This window comes from Phalaenopsis equestris, unplaced genomic scaffold (assembly GCF_001263595.1).
Source record: "Phalaenopsis equestris unplaced genomic scaffold, ASM126359v1 Scaffold000002, whole genome shotgun sequence".
In the NCBI taxonomy this organism is placed as follows: Eukaryota; Viridiplantae; Streptophyta; class Magnoliopsida; order Asparagales; family Orchidaceae; genus Phalaenopsis; species Phalaenopsis equestris.
Window position 1 is genome coordinate 44,035,970 of NW_018164444.1, and position 23,438 is coordinate 44,059,407.

The 23,438-nt window shown below is 36.5% G+C and overlaps 1 protein-coding gene across 3 annotated transcripts; it reads right to left on the minus strand.

Annotated features, from left to right (window-relative positions):
- Window positions 1–438: 438 nt before the first annotated feature.
- On the minus strand, window positions 439–23,111 carry LOC110026330 (uncharacterized protein YnbD-like). Of its 3 annotated transcripts, none has more exons than XM_020727257.1 (3): window positions 23,033–23,111; window positions 21,989–22,570; window positions 439–780 (listed from the first exon to the last, which is right to left on the minus strand). In XM_020727257.1, exons 2-3 carry the CDS (start codon window positions 22,524–22,526, stop codon window positions 551–553), a joined length of 768 nt encoding a protein of 255 aa, XP_020582916.1. In that variant the 5' UTR covers window positions 22,527–22,570; window positions 23,033–23,111; the 3' UTR covers window positions 439–550. The 3 variants fall into 3 exon arrangements, with proteins under 3 accessions (XP_020582916.1, XP_020583074.1, XP_020582996.1); XM_020727415.1 differs by lacking the exon at window positions 23,033–23,111 and adding an exon at window positions 22,951–23,032; XM_020727337.1 differs by lacking the exon at window positions 23,033–23,111 and adding an exon at window positions 22,898–22,937.
- Between the last annotated feature and the right edge of the window lie 327 nt (window positions 23,112–23,438).

Genomic DNA, 23,438 nt, shown 5'->3' on the forward strand with positions numbered 1-23,438 from the left:
TATATTAAGGGCTATTCGGAAATACTGCTCCCCCAATGTGCTATCGCTTCTAGTAGGAATAAAACCCTAGTCAGATGAGACTTACGACTGACAAAACAATTGCCAACTATATATATACAATTAATTGTCAAGCTATTGATCATGAAAACTTTTGCCTTTCTCAACACTTACATCCGGATGTGATATATCCAAATCTTTTACTTTCCTTTTTTTTTTCAAAAATTCAGTTAGATCAGAACCGAACTGACCAAATCAAATTAATTTGATTAGATTCTTCGCATGATTCGATCTATTGGATTTGGTTCAATTGATTTAGAAAATTTGTCCACCAATCCAACTAGACAAACTATAAAATATTCGATGTATAAGAGATTCAACCATGTATAATACTAGAAATAATTCAAATATCTAAAGATGACTATCAAGCAAACAAAAAAAAACAAAAAAAACAAAAGTATTAAAATAAAGAAAACTACTTTTTTTCCTTCAATCAAACAAGTGACAACTTCCCATTTGTGATTTTTTATTCCAATTTCTATTTTTACTGAAATTACTTTTTCAGAGAAGTGTTGGACAAGAACAGAGAACTCACAGCTGTTTGTGCGACCCGTTTGGGTGTGACGCGATTCTTCGACCATTCTTCCAAGCTTCTGCGGTGAAGGTCATTCATGCGGATGGAGGGACGTTTTTCCCTTATCATTTTTTCAGCCTTCTTCCAGTCTTCAGCAAGGCCTAGTGTGACTAGAAGAGCACACATCACACAAACACTTCTGCCATGACCTGTGACACATATTAGTTTGTGTCAGATTCAATGACATCATTAGAGAAATAGAGAACAATAGGTAACGGGCAATTTATTTGTGATAGTTTTTATACAAGGGCTACATAAAAGAAGCTACAAAATATCTGTTGATAAACAATATTAACCATTCGACTTATTTCATAAAATTCTTTGACTGCATGATTTCTCTATTCTACGAAGTCTCAGTTAACATGGGTGATTGTCCAACCATAATAACAAGATCTGCGCGGGATGCCCAGCGCCCAGGCGCCCATCGGATCGAATCCTGCACGTAGGATTCGTGCAAATGATGATCGAACGCAGTATCCGGGTCGCATGAACCAAACCGAGCAACTCCTCTTTCAATTCCTTTCCAATTTTTAGCATGTTTCATTTTATCCTTCCTTCATTTCTAGTCTTTTCCTACATAGGTCTTGTATTATGTTTGGATTTCAGGTTTTTCGTATTTCTGTTCAGGACAGCAGTCGGTATTCTGGTTTCTCCTTCTAGGGTTGCATCCAAAGGTGAGTGGTGCTCCAACTTTAGCTTGTTCCACAGAGAGTATTTGTCCTCGACTTCTGTTAGGTATGACTCATATACCATATAAGGGACAGATGTTGGAGAGAAGTGGAGCGGAACAGAAGATTATGTCCAAATCAGGGGAGTTCCCTTATGTCGGTTGGGGGTGAGGTACAAGGGTAATTTGGTAATTACATATTGTACTCCAGAGTTTTCTAGGATTATAAATAAACATGTATGTAACCCTAGGTGTTATCCCATATTCTGTATCTCGTACTCTTTTTCTGAATTAGTGAAAAAGTCACTGCTCCACTCCCGAGGACGTAGACATCTTTGTCGAACCTCGTTAAATCTTTGTGTGTTCTTCTGAATTTGTGTCGATTCCTGTTTTTCTTCGCTCTAATTTCTCAACAAGTGGTATCAGAGTCAGGTTCGAAGGCATGGAAGAAAAATTTTGTCGGCGCAGGAAGAAGGTTGGCGGCAGTTCCGAGCTCGACGAAGGTTCTACCCAGTCGAGGATTGGCGGCGCAGGGACGAAGAGATTTGGCGGCTGGGTTTAGCCGATTCGGAGCGAATTCGGCCCTCGGTAGTTCGGAATCGGCAGAGATTCGGCTAGTGCTTTGACCAACCAAGCAAGAGGAGGCTTCGAGAACTCCTTTCGTTGGCGAAGGAGGAGGCTTTACGCGAAGGATTTGGCGAGAAGGGGAGCTTCTGCGCGATCAAGGCGGCTCCTGCGCGGAGGCGGCAAAAAGGTTCGTCGCGGAAGGCTGCAGGGCGCGGAGGTGTAATTGGGATATTTTCGAGGAGGTGATTTCCTTTCCATTGTTGGAGGCTCCAAGTTCTTTGTTGGGAGGTGAAAATTAGTTTCATTCTTTTGCAAGAGGCCGAAGATTGAAAGGAATTCGAGCCGAAAATTGGAAGCTCCGATTTCTTTTCTTTGGGGAAGAAAATTAGAAGTAAATCAAATTCGGATTTTATTCCTTTGCATGCGGAGAAAGAAATTGGAAGTCCTTATTTTATTACTTTGCGGGAAAAAGAAAATTTTTTGAAAATTAGTTAATTAAAGGAAATATTTTAATTAATGGAGACTTAATTAAGGAAGCTTAATTAAAAAAAAATATTTCAATCTTTTCTTTTCAAAAAAAAAATTATTACTTTTCTGAAAAAAAATCTTAATTAAGGAAACTTAATTAAGAGAATTTTTCAATCCTTCTTTTTTTAAAAAAAATTATGAACAAGGATTTGCAGAGGAATTAACAGAAGTTTTTTGTTGCAGAATCAATTTCAAATGACAATTTCTGGTACAAAATTTGAGATGGTGAAGTTCAATGGAACTGGTAACTTCAGATTATGGCAAACAAGAGTGAAAGATCTGTTGGCTCAATAGGAAATCTTGAAGGCTTCGCGAGCAACAAAACTAGATGCTATGGAGGATGAAAATTGGAAAGAATTGCAACAACGAGCGGCAACAACTATACGCCTATATGTGATAGATGAAGTTATGCACACGATGAATCTAAAATCTCCCGGAGATATGAAAGAAATTGGAAACACAGATTACGGCTAAATCTCTGACAAATAAATTATATCTGAAGCAAAAGTTGTATGGGATGAAGATGCAATAAGATTCTGATCTGGCGCAGCATGTTAATAACTTCAATCAAATAATCACAGACCTGTCACGACTTGATGTGAATATTGAGGATGAAGATCGAGCGATGATTTTGTTGTGTTCATTACCTTCTTCCTATAAACACCTGGTGACTACTCTTACATATGGAAAAGAAACTATCAAAGTTGATGAGATTACTGCAGCATTGTTGGCTCACAACCAACGGAATCAGAATGCAGGGGAAAGCTCTCATGACGACAGTTTATATGTTAAGGGTAAGCAGGATCGTGGAAGGAAGAATGAGAACAAGGGTTCTAGAAGGTGAAATTCCATATCCAAGTCCAAAGGAAAAAAAAAAAACAATTCATTGCTACAATTGCAAAGAGTCAGGTCATATGAAAAAAGATTGTCCAAAGCTCAGGAAACAGACTGGGGAGAAAGGTGATTGATTATCGAAGTCTGTAAATGTGGTGCAGAGTGACAATGCAGATTGCAGTGATGACGATATGCTTTCAGTTTCATCAACTCAGTTCACGGATGCATGGATTCTTGATTCAAGATGCTCTTATCACATAACACCTAACAGAGGGTGGTTTAATTCATACAGGTCAACTAATTCTGGCTCAATTTATCTAGGTGATGACATATGTTACAATATTGTTGGTATTAGAGAAGTCAGAATTAAGATGTATGATGACACAATTAGAACATTATGTGATATCAGACATATTCCAGATCTGAAGAATTTGATTTTTTTGGACACTACACATTGAAATTGTTTCATTCCTAAGACAGATGAAGACAGAGAAACCATTAGAATTGTTAAGGGTGCACTGACGGTGATGAAAGAAAAGTTAACTGCAGGCAATATCTACAAACTGTTGGGGAGTACAGTTGTATGTGGAGTTCATTTTGTGGAGTCAGATGATGATAATACAAAGCTATGACATATGCGTCTGGGTCATCTCAGTGAACGTGGGATGACGAAATTGCATAGAAGAAACCTGTTGCATGGTGTTAAAAGCTGCAAGCTCAATCTTTGTAAGTTTTGTGTAGAAAACAGACTAAACAGACTAGAGTCAGTTTTATGACTGGAAAACATAAAACTAAAGGGATTCTTGATTATGTGAATTCTGATGTATGAGGCCCTATCAATGAATCGTCATTGAGAGGATCTCAATATTTTGTTACCTTTATTGATAATTTATCCAGGAAAGTTTGATCCAGGAAAGTTTGGGTGTAGGGTGTATTTCTTAAAGCAAAAATCCAAAGTCTTCTCTAAATTCAAGTTGTGGAAAGCTGAGGTGGAGAACCAAACTGCCAGAAAGATCAAGTATTTGAGGTCTGATAATGGCACAAAGTACACAGATTCACTGAGTACACAAATTCGCAGTTTCAGAAGTTTTGTGAGGAGCATGGGATTCAGAGGTATGTTTCAGTCCACAAGACACCACAGCAGAATGGTGTGGCAGAAAGAATGAACAAGTCCTTAACTGAAATGACAAGATGCTTGAGACTGAATGCAGGGCTTTCTAAGAGTTTCTGGATAGAGCCTGTGAATATGACATGTTATCTCATCAATAGATCACCTCGGACATTGTTGGGTAGCAAGGTCGCAGAAGAGCTATGGACAGATAATCCAGTTAATTCGATCATTTACAGATTTCTGATTGTCCTGCTTATGTGCATGTACCTGAAAATGAAAGATCAAAACTTGATGCAAAATCCAAGAAGTGCATCTTTCTGGGCTACAAGAAATGTGTGAAAGAATACAAGTTTTTGGGATCCAATTGCAAAGAAGATGGTGATCAGCAGAGATGCAGTTTTTGATGAACAGTCCATGTTGCAGCAGAATCAAAACAAAGTGTCAGAGAACAGTTCCTGTTCAGATGCAGTGCAAATGGATTTAGAACAACATATAGAAACAACTAAGAGAGTTGAAGGTTCAAATCCAACACCTGATGATTTCATTCCAAATGATCTGCAGAATTATAATCTAGCCAGAGACAGACAGAGACACACCAATATAAGACCTACTAGCAGATTGGGTTATGAAGACTTGGTCTTTTGTGCACTTCTCATCAGCAGCGATGATCCAGTCATTTTTCAAGAAGCTATCACTAGCCAGGAGAAATAAAAATGGATGGGTGCAATGGTTGAGGAGATAGAGTCTTTGCAGAAAAATCGCACATGAGAGAGCTAGTACATGAGAGCTAGTTCAGCTTCATGAGGGAAAGAAGACTATTGGTTGCAAGTGGGTGTACAAAAGGAAACCAGCAGTATCAAAAAAAGAAAGGGAAAAGTTCAAAGATCGACTGGTAATAAAGAGATTTTCACAGCAGAATGCGATAGATTATGATGAAATCTTTTCTCCTGTGGTCAGACATATTTCAATCAAGACAGTGCTTGCATTAGTAGCAATTTGGGATTTGCATTTGGAGCAGATGGATGTTATAACTGTTTTCTTGCATGGTGATCTGGAGGAGCAGATTTACATGAAGCAGCCAGAAGGTTTCACTCAACCTGGACAATAGCATCTAGTTTGCAGATCAAAGAAATTGTTGTATGGGTTGAAACAGTCTCCAAGACAGTGGTACAAGTGGTTCGACTCCTACATGATTCAGATTGGCTACAGGTGATGTGAGTATGATTATTGTGTTTATGTGAAGAGCCTTGATGATGGTTCTATTATTTTTCTGTTACTATATGTTGATGATATATTGATTGTTGTAAAGAATATGAATGATGTCCGAGGCTTGAAAGCTTTATTGAGTTGGAAATTTGACATGAAAGACTTGGGTCCTACGAAGAAGATTCTTGGAATGGAGATTCATCGAGACAGAGTCTAAAGACGATTATGTTTATCTCAACGAGACCATGTTGAGAAAGTGTTGGACAGGTTTGAGATGAACAAAACAAAGCCTGTAAGCACTTCTTTGGCAAATCATTTTAAGATTTCTTCATAACAGTGTCCTAAGACATACAAAAATCGAGGACATGACAAAAGTTTCATATGTCAGTGCAGTTGGCTGCTTGATTTATGCAATGGTATGTACTCGTCCTGATTTGACTCATGGAATTAGTCAAGTCTGTAAATACATGGCTAAACCTGGAAGGCGACATTAGGAAGCAGACAAGTGAATTTTTAGGTATCTAAAGGGTATTGTAGGTCATGAAATTATTTTTGGCAGTCAACAAATGTGTAATAAAATCCAAAGTGCAACTCAGATCAAACTCAACACTAATCCCATAATCATTCCACAAATATGAGAACACGCGGATTTCAAATATTGTAGGTATCATCCACCCATGAATCACCCTAGCGTGAGAAAAGGACTCACCCAAGGGTATTTTTATGAATAATGGTTATCACATATGGTGACTCCTCCATCCATCATCCTACAAAAATTACTAAATTATCAATCACAATCATCTTTCTAAATACCCACTTTAAAGGGAAAATAAAAAAGATTTTTCATTCTCACCCTCAAATGGAGGGCCTCCTTTGTTATTCAAAAAGAAAACCTACGAAATTAATTTTAGTTCTTACACCCCTACAAACTCAGGTGCCAAGCTAAAAATCAGAGGACCTTCTTAAAAACAAAATCCCTCGACTAGCCTAATAACCTCTTATTTTTTCAAGTCATGAGCAGAATATAATATCAGGCTTCAGAGAGGAAACTTATTAACAATAAAAATTGTTTCCAACACACAACAATGAACATTGTAACTCTCTTGCTCATTCGAATTCCACACCCAAGCAGAACACAGTCACATCAGCTAAATCATTATTAAATTCTCATATTAAAAAATATAAAAAAGGCAAAAAATTTAAAAAAAAAAAAAACTATTCTATTTTGAGCCACTCATGTAATCACACCCTATTTATCAAATATTGCATATTATACTTCATGCAATTTCAATCATCGACTAAAACAAGAAATGTAAGAAACAAATAATCCTACAAAATTAATCTGGAAGTCTCCAAGCACAAGGAGAAACTCGAATCATTTCATGTATGTCAAGCTTAAGTACTAGGGTACATAAGAAACCATAAAGAGAAGAAAAGTCTATGATTTTTTAACGCTATAGCCAAGTGAGATAGAAAAAGTATACAGAGGAAATCCCTCATCAAAGGTTGGATGCTTGGATGGCCAAGGTTAATGGAACAAATGTTTATCCTATTTCAAAAGTGAAGGCCTGATTATCCTCTTTTCAATGTGTCATGATTCAAGCGGTAGTTATTATTCAAACAAAGAAAAAAAAGAAAATTAATATTTTAGTTTTAAATGGTTGGGATTAAATTTATCCTTTCTTAAGGATAGAAACCTATTCCATTAATTTTATTAAAAAGCATTAGACCAATGACGAGATTTTAAGAAGATTCATTGAAGGGAATAAATCCGTGATATAAGAGTCAGATGCAATCATGCAAATGCGCAACTGATATTTTTTTTCCAAGAAATGAACAAAAATGTCGGGAGTTGTGATATAAACCATAGGCCCAGGCCCGTTCATATATTAAATGTATCTTCAATATGAACCTATAGCTTGAGCAAAAGCCTTAATTACACCGGGAACATAATGAACACTGATGTTTCACCAAGGGATCCCTTTGCAAGAGCTATAGACAGAGAAGGAGAGGGTCAATTCCTTCACACCTCCATCTCTAAATCCTTTGTGACTTTTGCTAGCAGCCATTCTCTACAGATTTTAACTATGTTGAAGCACACCAAATCTGTAGCAGCGGGGACTTGAAGAAATTCTACTTCTACGCAGCATCATAAAGATTCAAGAATATCTACTCATCCAAACCAGATGTACCGGAATAGGGGCTTCCATGCTGATTTCTAGGAGATGGGAAATATTTGGAAGGCACCCATAATTTTCCTTTGTCATTATCATGCGTGAATTGTTTGCCAATGCAACAGAAAGAGCATAGATGGACAATGCTACGTTCAAGGCGGGCATGCAGCTTTTAACAAGCATGATATTAATAATTTTTTATGGCTTGCAGGACATTCCTAAAGACATGCACTCAACCTTTTTAAACAACAAACCAGATAGTAGCTAGTGTTAAGCTCATCTCTTGAGATTTGCCCCACATTCAGAATACCTTCATTCGGCCTTCCTAAGGAGCATAAGAGCTCACTTATATAGGACTTTTTTTCTTTTTAGAGTATTCTCACTGAATTAGCTCAACAGTATAAACGAGTCATACTGCCTATACCATAAAGAGTCCCAATGCTAGCTACTTCTATCTCGTGAGAGCCAGTTGTAATTCTCTTTGCTGTCGGTTTCCTTGCCTGGTGCTTGTCTGACTGCCTCCCTCGAAAAAACTTGAAATTCCATGAACATCGGATTCACCTTGGTTGTTGTCGCATATGCGCTGTTCAAGCACCTTTTATCTAGGATGCTCCCCGGAGCAAAGGCAAAGAGCATCGAAGGCAAACTCTTCCTGCTTAAAGTGTATTAGCGACTATTTACCTTCAACTCGATCGAAGTCGGACATAAGGACCCCTCCTGCTACACAGGCTTTTAGGGAGCTCTCAACGGCTGAAGAGGAACTCTAAAAAAAGGAATATAAAAGAAAGAACTAGCGCCTTTTGATTTTCAAAGTACCACTTCTCTTTCCATTTCCATTGGAACATTCTTTCTTGGACCAGTCAAAATAGTAAGAGTCTCTTTTTTCACTGAGAATTCTCCATGAGCTTACCATGTCAAGCACCCAATGGAAAAGGCGCAACAGGCATCTGTCAATTTTCTGGTCTTTAGACTCACCGCTATTTAAGCATGACAAGCATTTATCTCTGTCACGCTCACCGATGTCACGAAGTAGCGCGCCACTCTTAATTTCACAACTCAGATAAACATAACAATAGTTATCGGAAATATCATTCACAGTAGCATTATGTACACAGCCAAGGCCAAAACGACCAGGGAGCTTGCTTGTCCCTCCCTGATATATGTATGGGTTGTGTCCTGACCGAGGTCTCCATGAGCTCCTCCAACAAGGTCATTTAATCAAATTTTGTGCTCACCAAAAATAAGATACTTCAGATGGGACCTTGACACAGACAGTGTTGGCAGGAGGAGCATGAGAAGGAGAAAATACTCCAAGCCCCCGAATAAGTTCCAACATCGGCATTGAAGTGGTACTCAGTGTTATGCGACAAGCAGATTACTGAATGGGAGGTCCGCTTTGAGGGCCTAAACATAGGACTAGACCAAATAGAGCTGCAACAGAGGAGAGTAGAATGAATTTTTTAGATACAGCATGCAACACCTATTAGAAACCAACCAACAAAGCCACGATAATGTAAGCAAGCAGATATGTTCAGTAAGTGACACCTCCATGCAGGCCCCAACAACGAATCCTTTCTAATATCACCACAGTAGCCAGAGACATTGGAATATGAAAAGAAGAAGATGATTAGGATTGTGCTCCGCTGGGAAGTTCCTTTCTTTACTTTATTTTATATTCATTTTTCTTTAAATTCTCTTAATTCTCATTTAACTATCTTCTCTCGGCGTTGAAGGCAACACTACAACGAAGTGCGAGGGGCATTTTAATATGTGTTGCTCTCATTTTGTGTTTGCCATGGTTGTCTCTCTTTCTACCGCAATTCTATTTAAACTATATTATTATCAATTTGTTTGTGCATTTGAATATACTTGTTTTTGCTTTTGTTATGCTTAGCCATGCTGGTTTGGTTCAATTTTGCTTCATTCGTGTGTCGCGATGGTGTGAGTTTTTCATTTAATTATGCATCATTTGTTGCAACATCTCAGAAGAGAAGACTGAGATGTACATAACCACATCTCTGTGGAACCATTTTCAAGTCTATCTAATTTACATATTATTCATTTTGGGGAGGTCTAGGAAAATGAGTGAAACAAAAATCTATCAACTGTAAAATGTAAGTCATTGTAATTTGTTGTCATCAGTCGCAGCATTATAGGAGAGCATGATCTGTATTACACTTCAACTTGTGATTCTTATAAACTTGATTATTACTACAAACTATTGCTCAGAAAGTTTACCTATGCCGAGTAGGCTAGGCTGAACGTACAGTCTATAATCCCAGATCTGACACTATATATCTTTCTGTTAGGCCATCTAAGTGATACATAGCAAATAATATGCTCTAAGACAAAAAATGTAGACTGCAAAGTGGGAATTTCCTAGGTCGAAAGAAAAAGTGAGATTTATAACCAAGACTGTAGAAATAAAATACGGTCTGGGGAATCGAAGATCCCAATCTCTGTCCAGGTGGTATTTATGCCAATTAAAAAATTGGGGTCGCTATAATGATCCTATGACAAATACTAGAAAGCGGGACAAGTTGGGTCTAATATACTTAATAATAAGTGAGCTCCTTGACTCTGTAGAAAATAATATAAATCGTGATCACCACACTAAAATACTTGTGTTGGCATCATTTTTAACTTGTTTTTTATGCCATATTAAGTTTAAGCATCCTGCGACTCATTTTTCTTGCATTTTATGGCCAGCCTGCAAATTTAGTGATTTCGGGCTCATTTCGATGGCAGTGCTTCATGAAAAATGCCCCATTCTGCAACTCTGCGGAAATTGCCATAACTTTACACCCATACATCCGGATTTCTATTAGACTCAATTCTGAAAAATAAATTGAAGGTCAGAGATCATGGCAAAAGAGCGATAGAGCATCACATAACTGTGCAAAAAGTTAACATTCTCTTCCCGAGAACATCGTCTGATTGGATGAGTGTCAGTGCCACGTCAGCTTCGGCGCAACACCTAGCCGAACATATCAGATTTTAAGTCGCGAAGTTTGTATTGCCAGATGACGTGACATTTGCCACATCAACAGCATTGGACACCGTAAACGGTGTGACGACGCTAAATTGTATTTTTTTCCCTTTGAAAGCGGCAATCATGGGCTGCCTTAGGGTTGAGGATTTTGATTTCAGCCGCCCTTTTGAGCTCCCAGGGGTGTAAATGGAGAGTTTCTCCCCATTTTGATGGTTTGAGCTTCACTACTTTCCCATTTTGATGGTGTGAGCTCCTCTCCTTCCCCATTTTTTATGTGGTGAGTATTCTCAATGAGATTTTTGATATCTGAGCTTCCCTCCACACCACTTTGCTAACCCCTCTCCATTCCGAGCTTTCAATGTCTGATTTTTCCTTCCACACCTCTTTTCGAGCCTTTCTTGTTTCTCTCCTTCCATCATCGGAGGTGATGTCTTTCACGGCCGGAGGAGTTCAAGGAGCCATTTCTGAAGCTTTTGAGCAGAGGGACTTCATCAACCATCTCGTGGGTGAGGTTTCTTTAAGCCTTAGCGTTTTTTTCCCTCTTCCTTCATCCCCTAGAGAGGCTAGGTTTAGGCTTTTGTTAGAAGAAGCTTATAAGATAGACTTTCCTACCCAATTTTCTCACTTTCTCCAGTGGTTAAACTCTCTACTTTTCCCTTGGCGCTGCATTTGGGCATCATAGCGCATAACCCTAGGTATGACGCTTAGGAACCACTTTTTGGCGCCTAGGTGTTGGCGCCTAAGCGTTGTACCTCTTTTGAACAACGACGCGGCATCGTTTCTACAATGCCATGATGTCATCCTATCTTGGGTTGGCATAGTGCTGCAACGTCGCTTATCAATGTTGCAATGTCATACCCCTCTGTTTGGCTGAAAGGACGTGATGTTGCTCTCAGCGTTATGGCTTCACTAGACCTTGAGTCTATCTAATCTAGAGTGACGGTGCCATTTCTCGACATCAACGCCATGGGTCTTGAGCCCTTTGAACCGAAAGTCGAAGGGCTATTTTTAGCTGTGGGCCTTAGGCCTTGACCTTTTTCAACTTGACGCTGAGGCCCACTTGAAATTTTTATTTCTAATGAACGCATAATAGGTGCACCGCCTTTGATGCAGTGCAACAACTATGTGTTACCCTGCTGATTAGTTGGATTCGACTCAGTCAAATATTTGTTGGCTTCTTGACCTTTATAGTTTGAGATGAGTCTCTGGTTTTTACCCATAGATCATTGGTATACCATTCCATATTAGTGGCGACCCTCATTTCAGCTTTGCCCTGCTGGCTGAGTTTGACTGTTCCAAACAAACGATTTTCTAACCTTTATAAATTGAAAAATTGGGGATTTATTTATATCCCAAACCGTTTGTACACCCCTTTGCATGGGTGACGGTTCTTAGGTCCGACTTATCGACTGGGTTATAACGAGCTAGTCGTTACTAACTTTATCGTTATAAGTTCATTTCACATTTTTTATTTCGTGTTTACTTGCCCAGACCACCCGGTGAGGTGTGTCATTACCTAAGAGTAAATGTTTGTTGATAAGATTTTAAAAAGTCAGCACAATCCTTGCACTGGTTAGAAGTTCAAAGGGAGACTGGTGTCTAAGCACCACATTTTGGCGTCGTGACGCCATCCACTTTGCCTCTGAATTAGAAGAGCTACAATACATTTGTTTGCATTTATGCATTTTTTACATATGCATGTTTTGTCTTTTTTACTTGTCTTTTGCAAGCATTTCAAATATGTGGTGTTGCATGCTTCTTATGTATTTATTACATGTTAGGTGATTTGCCATCGTGGTACCCGAAGTCCTTTCTAGGACAAAAGGTGGGTACCTCGGGACCATCTATACGATCCCATGATTTCACCCTTCTTATTTGAGATCGCATTTTGCATGTTTTGTATGACCCATCGGATGTTTCATTGTGAGTACATTTGATACATTCATCACTTGTGTGATGTATTTGTTGCATCACGATGCCTTCATTGCATAATTCATATCATAACAATCTTCTTATGTCGGGCTCGTTGGGCTTAGTTTCTCAGGCCCTTAATCTGCATACATGTGAATTTATATGCACTGGGTGGTCTACTTCGTTGGGCTTAGTTTCTCATCGAACTTAGCTCATTATATGTCGCATACACTAATGTTTGTTTTGTAGATCAAGATTTTTTTTTAATGTACTTTTAGAGTCTACGAAAGTCCGTACTTGAAAAAAAATATGAGCGGGAATTCTCGAGTCATTTGATGCATGGAGCCGTCTGGAGAGGATCATGAGCTACTTACTCGTGCCTCGTACCTTAATTTTATAATATATTTTACTATATACTTAGGATTGAGCATGTATATACGGCGCCTGACTGCATTTTTAATTTTCTTGGATTGTAGCTGACCCAACGACGTTTGGCCTCTTATTATTTATTCAATATTTTTATTTTATCGTTGAGTGTTGCTGTTACGTCTTTATTTGCCTCTGTGTACAATCATGAATAAGCTATAAGGGTAAAATTTTTATTATAAAATCTTAATCTTAAAAGATTTACATTAATAATTTATAATTAAAATATTTAAGTTTTTAAGATATGTTATTTTATTTTCTATCTTTACTTTCTCACATGATCTTCAGGCTGGATCTAAAATGATAATAACTGCATAAATTTATCCCTCAAGCATTTAATAAAGCCTGCTTGCCTAGAATGTCTTAGACAATTGCATTTATATTGCATATCTTGAAGGAATGTGTTCTCACTTCCCAACCCGACTAGACAAGCATATTTTTTAATACAACTAGGTAGTTTTGTTAGTACATTTAGGGTGCTAGAGATAGTCCCCACCCAAACGGAATTGCGAGTCCTTTGTTGGGCAATTTGGCTTTGTAGTCGGGTCGTCCACCCTTCTACTCCGTAGGCCTTCCTATCATACCTTTGGCGGATATAAGTTCTACTATACCTTCTTCTACCTAAGTGGAGTCATATGAGCTTAGAAGTCTCTTTTTGACTTTTGGGGCAACTAGGCCACCCCGAATGAGGCAACTCATAGGTTGCTGATAGGTGATTCCTAATCGAGTTGGGTCAACTACCTTCATTATCAAATAGACTTTGAGTATTGATAACCTGGGACGACGGGTCCATTGAATCCTAACTGGACTATTTCTACCTATTTAGGACTTTTCCTCCCCATTGTTTGCTGCCGCCTTTGGGCAATTTCTGTACTCCTTTGTTGAGTCTTGTAGTCGTCTCGTAAGCCCTCCTCATTGAAGGGTGAGCAACATATCAGATTACAATTATTCACTCAATACCAGTAGCCTAACGACGCACTACCAACAGAAGTTCTCCTCTGCTAAGACGACAAAAATTGCCTTGGGACCTATTTTTATGGTCAAAACAAGCAAGCATAGCTTCGTTTATCAAGAGTTTTTTTAGGTATCCCTCGAGATATAATTGACCACGATAATATGCCGTTGCGAAAGATCTCTTTGAACCCATAGTTTTTTTTTTTTTTTTTTTTTCTTCTTAGTTTTTGTCCACCTTCAATCTATCATTACTTTGTTTGCTTCTCTAAGCAAGTGTGACCTGGAGAGGAGGAATGCTAAGAAGGCCATTTGGCTAGAACAAACAAAGGGGCGTGAACAACTAGCACAATCATATCTTTATTTGATAGGGAATTGCTCATAACAGAAAATTAGGGGTAATTGCATGTTGTGACAGAGAGTGAGCTGTAGAAAAATCTTAATAGATCAAGAGTAATATCGTTACACTTAGTGATGATCAAACAATTAACTTCACTGGTTGCGCAATCGTTTATTGTTGATTTGATTAAGGGCCTTGCTTGAGGACGAGCAAAGATAATAGTGTGGGAGTTTAATAGCCATATGATATATAAATTTTAAGCCCGCATTAAATTTGCTAATTCACAATTATTTGCGCATTATATGAGAATTTTATAATTTTAATTTTAATATTACAGGTGTACTAAGAAATAATAAGAAATGAAAAAATGTGCCAAAAGTTCTTGTTCAACGGCTTAAGCAATTCAAGGGCAGCTTCAACACTATGCAAAACATGGAGAAACCAAGGAGTCTGGTCAACTCCTAAATGTCAGAACCAAACGCCTAACCAAACACCCAGGCTCCCATTCAAGCTGCAACAAATAGCAAGCAAGGAGAGTCAGCACAATGATGCAGCCTTACCCAAATTTAAGCAGATTTGAAAGGATCTCCAATCATTCTTGGAGCCAATTGAAGCTTTTTCTATTTAAGAAATTGCTAAGAACAAATTAGGGGACTTTGGCATCCCTAAAGAAGGTTCAACAATAGCTTTTTCTACGGTTTTTTTTTTGAGGAAAATCTAGCAAACATTGAAGAATTTTAGCTACAGAAACGAGGCACGCAGAAGCACAGGAGACATCGTGAAGTTTACAAATTGCTTAATCCAACCTCCATAAAAACGTTGAGCAATTTGTAACTTTTATTATTTCTCTCTTAGATATGAACTAATCCTTCTTTATGGAGGTTGGATGTCGCGTATATTTGATTATTTCTAATTGATGTCAATACAAATTGTTTGATTTTTTTTTTTTTAATGTACTACATGTTTTGCTCAATCTGATAATGAATTATTAATTTTGTGGAAATTTGATAACAACGTAGAAGCTTTGTCCAAAACTGAGAGGTTGACAATGGACTCTTCGTGAGTATAAACATCACGATGGATGAATTGTATGTTACAGACAGTTGGGTGGAACTTGCATGATCCTATAAAAGCCCAAACATGCCTACGACATCTCTTGCATTAAATTTATCAAAAATATGAAGGTAGTTTGTACAGGAGATAGCAAAAATCCTAACTTACAAGAGTGAGGTTGCGGCCACCTATGATCGAATCCAATAGCATTTAACCAACTTACTCTCTCTTTGACTTGATCATCAACTAGGTTAATCAACATATGTGAAATCCAACCCCTGGAACTCTCCCACCCGAAGTTTACTCCAAATAAACCATTGTTTTAGTCGCCTTAATTTTTTATTTCATTTATAATTTTCGATTTAACTGTTGCATTGCTCTGTTTTGACTTTTCAAATAATATTTCTTGAATTTAATGTCAGTAATTGCATAACTAATTTCTGTGAGACGATATCTTTCTTATTACTATTTATAAAACTACATGGTTATACCGTGGAAATTCGCATCAAGCTTATGACGTCGTTGTCGAGGAACTAACCTAGGTCGCCAGCATGACAAGCATTGAATTCATCTAGAAGCTATGTTCTTTGTCTCTAGACTCAATTTAGCAGATTTTAGGCGTCTCGGTGCCAATTGTGGACTTCTGGGCACCCAATTTTTTATTCAAATGCTAGAATAGATTGATTTGAGTGCCTGGGCGCCCACATGTGGCACTTGGGCACCAATGACAAGGGCTTGGGCACCTAGAACTGGGTCTAAGCACGGAAACAACCCGAAACCTTCCAAATATGTGTTTTTGCAAGAAGGACTTACATTTTTTTTCTCTCCGCATCAAACACCTAGATTTCTTTAAAATTATTATTTTCTTATAGAAATAAAATATTTTAATTAGTACAATAAATTTCTAATAATTTAGTAGATTATCAAGAAGAAGTAAAAGATTTATAACTTGAAAATATATGTAAATTTTATGATTATCATTCAGTCTAGTGTGTGATAAGGAAATGTCTTTTAACAGGCCTTTCAAACCAAGCCCTCTGAGATTACTCCAATCCATGCAATGTTGTTTATAGCTTACATGCCTTTTGTATGGCATTAGGACCCAAATCCCGATGAAACCTCCTAGCATACTTCCTCCTCCAAATCACCATGTTAAAAAACAATAAGACATTAAATTGTTGCATGATCGAATCCATATTAGCTGCTAATGATTAAAAACTTGAACAATATTTATTTTAGCAACAAAAAGAAAGATATTAAAGTAATCAAATCAAATATGTTTAAGTGCAACCTTTGGCAACCTATTTAATTTGAGAAAGTGTCAAAATAAACCCCCGACTTTTTGTAGGGTCCATTTTAGCCTCAAAATCTAAAAATCCCAACAACAACAACAACAAAGCCTTCATCCCACTACGTGGGGTTGGCTACATGAATCCTTTCTCCATTGCGTCCTATTTAGTGTTACATTTTCATTTAGTTCTAATGAATTAAGATCATTTTTTTATACAATAAGCCCAAGTCTTCCTAGGTCTACCTCTGTTTTTCTTATCATAAGTTGAATCTAAAACATCTACTCTCCTAATTAGATCATTAGACGGTCGTCGTTTAACGTGACCAAACCATCTAAGACGATTCTCTCTAATTTTGTTCGTCATTGGAGCTACACCAACCCTATCACAAATTTATTCATTTTTCATTTTATCTCTTAAGTGCAAAGCCAATCATCCACCTAATCAATCTCATCTCGGCAACATTTAACTTAGTATTATGCTTCTCTTTTAAAGGCCAACATTCAGTGTCATAGAGCATTGCAGTTCTCACCACCATCTTCTCACCACCATCTTATCCACCATCTTATAAAATTTTCCTTTCAACAGAAGCGGAACATTTCTATCACACAAAAGGCCCAAAGCATTCCTCCACTTCAACCAACCAACTTGAATTCTACTATTAACATCCTCATCTATATCACCATCATTTTGAACAATAGACCCGAGATATCTAAATCGTCGTTCAATAATTTGATCACCCAAAGTTACACTTTTGTCACTAGAGCTACTACTACTAAGAAAATCCCAGAGATGATTATTTTAGCCCTCATTAAAAATGTTTGGAAACTATATTGACACTTTTATAGACACTGAGACTAAAATGGCTTCATGTAAATAACCAATTATAACCTCTTGGGAAAAAAAATATTTCATTCAATCAATATGTGAGTGATGTTTTACGAATCTCATAGTGAATTTGGATTTATAATTTTTCAAATGTAAGAACCAGTTCTTCAAGATTCCAAAGTACCAAAGACCAAGGGGACATGAATACGTATGTTGCCCATGGTGAGAAAAATAGAAAAAGTATTTATTTTATAAAAAATAACATAGATAAGATTGCAATGATGGAGGCTCCTACTATGAGAAAATTACGAGGAAAGAAAGGCAAACATTGAAGTTAAATTATGGGAAAACAAGAAAAAAGTTAATCCTAAATCTATGACATCATGAAAAGATTCAGAGAACTATTTTAGGAGGACATTCTTAATTTGTGCAGAATTTATACAATCTTAGGAAAGCTTCTAATAAGAAATATATAAAATTAGAAAGACAGTTTGTCACGATCCGGTATGGGGCTTGAAATTAACTAAAACGGGAGTAAACGGTCAAACTGAGGGAATTAAATTTTATATATTCATTTACTATTTAACAAATGGAGTCACTAATTAAATTAAATTAAAGTTGTATATTTAAATTTTAACTCGTTACTGGTTGTACTGTTTTCTATAAATATTTTTCCTTCCATCACTCATCATTTAACCAACTAATTAAACCTGAAAAGCTAGTTTAAAATAACTATGAGTAAACAAGCTAGTGAATACTCATACTACTAAACTACAGTAATACAACAACAACAACAACAAAGCCTTAATCCCAAGAGAGAAAAAATAATATGCATATCGATTAAGCCTCTAATAAATCAATATAAACAACTAAGATGTTATACAATGAATATTACTATATCAATATCATATTGATATTATTTTATATTTGTGCATCCATAACACAAGCACTGTCTAAAAATTATATCACTTAAATACTTTAATATCAATATCAATTTTCATTTATATGCACGAGTATATTAATATTCTCGCACTAGCATCATAAATGAGTGACTACATCATAGTAAATCATGCACATACAGACAATCAATATAAAAATATTATTCATACACTCATCGCATTCAATTTAATATAGCATACACCAATGCATCATAGTAAGTGATTATAAGCATTCATAACAATGTGACGAATAAAGAATAATATATAATTCAAAAAAAAAGTTAGTACAAGTATCGTTATCTACCAATGCAATATAGCGGAGAAGAACCAAACTATTCCCATAGATTAAAAATACAAGTACTCACATCGATGTCGATTAATTTATTATTTGATTTGTCTGGACGACGACTCTTTTAAATTAGAAACCTATCATAAACACAATATATAAATTATTATTTTAATTAGCTATTAACTTTTCGTTATAACGTATAAAATTTTCATATCTTACTTTATGTAATCCCACTGATTGCGGTCTTTGGTGTAAATCTCTCGAGTCGGGGGTTCGATTCATGCGTAAGATAGAATTGCACACCTTCCTGGAAGGGGGGTCCGCCCCTCGATCCGACTATGGGGTTGATCGACTATCAACCTTTATAATATATATAATATATATATATATATATATAAACCTTTATAGTATTAATTTTATTAGTAAATCAATTTAATAAATATTGCCTTAGTCGGCCCTAAACCACGTGAAGACTTCGTCTTCCTCCCCTCTTTGAGAACTGGATAGCACAAGAGCTCAACCTTTCGCCTCTTGTGCGATGCTTCGTCTCCTCTACTTCTTCGATGGTTGGAACAAGGGATTCTCCTTTCCTCGATCGGTCGCACGACACCAATACCGGCGTCATCTCTTCGCTGAGTGAAATCCTCGGCCTTGCTCCTTACCGCTTCTCCTTTGCACCGAATCCCTCAAAGCCCGACACCAATACTTCTTCAAGCCTCCTTGTCACCGACTACGACGTTTCCTGCACTGTTCGGCTCCCAAACTTCTTGCCTCATTTGCCCCATTTGCCCCCTGTTCGACTCTTCGTTCCTCTTCCTCTCTTTGGCTTCCTGGCCTTCTCGCTTCATCTCCCCCTTTGCTCGACTCCTCGCTTCAACTCCATTCGGTTTTTCTTGTTTTCTCTCCACTAGTTATAAAAACGGGATATTACACAATTCACATGGATTAATGAGGTGGCAATAATGTTCCCATTGATCAATGAGATGACAATGAAAAAAATAAGGAGAGGAGGCTAGCCAACACGTTGAAAGGAGCCATGTTAAGACTAGTGGAAACTAGCTAGGGCTTAACAACAAGGCAAATGGGTTGGCTAGGATCAGGCTGGCTAAGACCCAACTAGGGGCTGATTTCAATGGTGTTTCCCACAAATTATATTACCAAAGATGACAATCTTCAACATTAAGAGTTTGTTTGGGGTGACCGCGGTTTTTTAAAAAGACGGTTGTAAAACTGTGGTGGAAAAAACTTATTATAAAACTGTGCTGGGAATTATAAATAAATATTTTTTTTCAAAAAACAAGATAGCAATTTTTTTACAACCGCTGCATTTTAACAAGTCAAGTTAAAAAAACAACTTCTCAACATAGAAATTTCTAGAAAGCAGTTCCTCAAACAAAATTGTAGTGATAGTCTGAAACACAAGAAGGCAGAAAGATGTTCCAAACAAACCCTAACTATACTTAAACGAATAAAATAATAAGCCTCCTATTGAATAAGAAATATATAGTTTCCGCTACACTAGAACTACATACAAAAGTGTGGATACTCAACTTGTGATGAATTATTAAATTGTAAAATACTTGAATTAAGTTGAATTCTTAATTACTTGTGGTGCTTGAATTAAGATTGTTTTACATGAACAAACTTTAACATCATAACCACATAACTAAATCAACTAAAGGAAAAAGAATAAATCAGGAAATCCTTAAATTTGTAGTCAAATAAACAGCCCTGATAATTTAACAAACATCAAATTTCAGAGAAGAACAGTGAAGCTCGTTGACATGATTCTTCGCAAACCCTATATATCCCAATACCAATGAAGTGGAGGAGATGGACATGAAGTATGGTGCTTTCCTTCGTACATTTCTCACATAGTTAATAATTTGGATTTCAGGTTATGAAAGCAAACAAATGAAGCATAACCTAGCAAGCCTTTATGCTTGGAGGGGATATTGAATCCCAAAAGTTTTAGGCTGCAAAACATAGAACTTGGGCATCTCCTATGCATGAAAAAATCTTTGGAATCAGAATCTAACCCTTGTGAAATACAAAATGATACTTTAACTTCATTATAGATTCCAATATGACCCTGAGTTCAAAGGGAAATGAACCCAGATGACTGACACTGATGACCGAAAATTTTCTAATTATGGACCTAAAAGACATTAATTTCTTAAAAAAAATTTCCTTGGTATTTTAATAAAATGTTCGCACCACAAAATCACGTCATATGAAGAGAGAGCATGGAACAACCTCAAATCCATGTGAAAACACCGAAAGGAATGAAAAGGTAAAAGGATATAAAAAGGATAGGAATGACAAGCGCCGAATCATCTAAAAAATTATAAACAAATTTGCCAAATATAACAAAATACTGCCGGAAAGAGAGCAAAGCTCATGTATGTAAACATCATGAAAATACTTTAAAATGTTCCACAAGTATTATCATAGTTTCAGGGCAGGGAAAATCTATCTTATTTGAGATAACTAATAAAAAATTTCAGGAAAATATTCAGCGATTCTGGATGAATCAAAGTTGAACAAACTTCACTTGAGAAAAATAGTCTAAGCCTTTCTGCTAAAATGAGCAGTGAAGAGAAAGAAACACCATACCAAAAATTCTTAAAGATTCCCGAACATAACTCATATTCCTAACAAGTTAAGGAGCAACTCAAATAAGCAATACAGAACAACTTAAAGTTTCTTTTTCAAAACTCCATTAGTTATTTGCAAAATTAAATGCATATCCAACAAACAATTATGTGTTTCAATTAACCCTATCCTGCGTCCAGGACAACACTTCCAACAGTAAATTACAACGAATATATTTCTTCCTACAGTTCCAATTTATTTAGAAACAGATTAAATATAAGACAAATCAACCATAAAATGATTAAACTGGGATTCATTAAATGAATAACTTGGGAAGTTATTCAATGTGCAATAAAATTTACAATGCCAACTACATTCCTTTCATCAGAAAATAACATTTCTTCTATGAGAAAATATGCCACAAAAAATGATAATTTGTGAGTAGAACAGAATTTAAAATATTTCCATACCTGAAAAAAATCTAGTAAAATGTATAGAATAAGGCCGTTAGATGCTTGTAACAAAGAAAGCAAACGGGTTGAAGAATAAAAATTCCATAAATGGTATCATTTTGTTTACCATTATTCTCTCAAACAAACATAACATTTATATAAAAATGTGCAAAATAACATTACTTTCAATAGAAATGACTATTTACCATAGGCACAGTGGACGTATACAGGTTTCTTTAGAGCCCTCTTCTTCAATCCCCATTGAACAGCAGACTCAATTTGGAATGGTTGAGGAGCTCTAGTATCCCATGTTGCAATACATATATATGCATTATGTGAAAGAGAAGATGATCTTGGTAGCTCGCAGGTGCAATCAATAACAGCTGGGTTACAAGGTGGTAAATGTTCCAGAGAAGAAGGCCAACCCCCAACAAATAAACCCTCAGAAATCTCAGTAAACAGAGGTTCACCAATCAACATCCTCCTCAATAAAACAAAAATACGTATGAAAAACAGGAAAGGTCCAAATATAAGTGTTGTCCAAAGTGGGAAAGTTCCATCAGAGGATTTACCCAGAAGAAGAGGGAGGTTGACATATGGATGTGAGGCTATGGAAATTAAAAATGAGATTAAAGAAGAGTATAGAATGGGTATGGAAAGAAATGGGAGGTGAAGGCGTTTGAAGAAGAGGAACAGTAAGAATAAAGCTGCTGCCTTGAGCCCAATAAGCTTTGATATCCCCATCAGTCCTTCAAAATGTCAAATTTTCGTTTTTCTCTCATAGAAACCTGAAAAATATTACCTTTTATTAAGTGCTCGAATATTGCATGACAGAATTATATTAAGTGCCAGTGGCACCCAAGTAAAACTGTTAAAGTATAATAGTCTTTCCACGCATTTATAAAATTCCATTGGGATTCTGGGTGAAAATTATTTGAGCTGTGAGGCACTATTCTGTTACATAAATCATATCAGTTCAGCATTTCCAAAAGTAAAAAAACTAAAACTAAAAACTAGACATCAAAAGAATACTGATAGCTAGGAATCCAGTACCCACAGCCCTAGGGTTTCTCTAAAAATTCCCAGAAGAAATCGAGGAAATTAAGGAAAAAAATCTTAGATTAATCTGAGAGCATAACGTCGTCAATCTGAGTAGAACTTAATGTACTTTGGATCAATTGACAAATAAAGAGATTTTGAACAGCAGATATCTCACTGGGAAGCAGATCGAAGGACATAAGAAATATCACCTTCCATTGGAAATTAGAGAACACGCTCCGCCGCTTGAAGAGAAGACTCCCATTTGAAATGGTCTAAGAAAAGTGACGGTCCCCAAAGAATTGGTGGGGTCATTTTTTTGCTTTGGGATTTATATGAATGACTTTAAATTCTTATTTATTTACATATTTAAATTTTAAATAGCATTAAAAAATAATAGTATCTTACTTAAAGTAAATGGTATCTGATTATGCATATATTTTGAGTTTATTTAGTTAAAATGATATAAAATTATTATATAATTAAATATTTGACATAGAATATATAAAACTTTTGTGGATTGTATGTAAAATAAAAAATTTAAAAAAATTTCTTTTTCCTGATAGCATTAATATTTATGAAATAATTCTATACAATCCATTACCGACCTTAAATGTT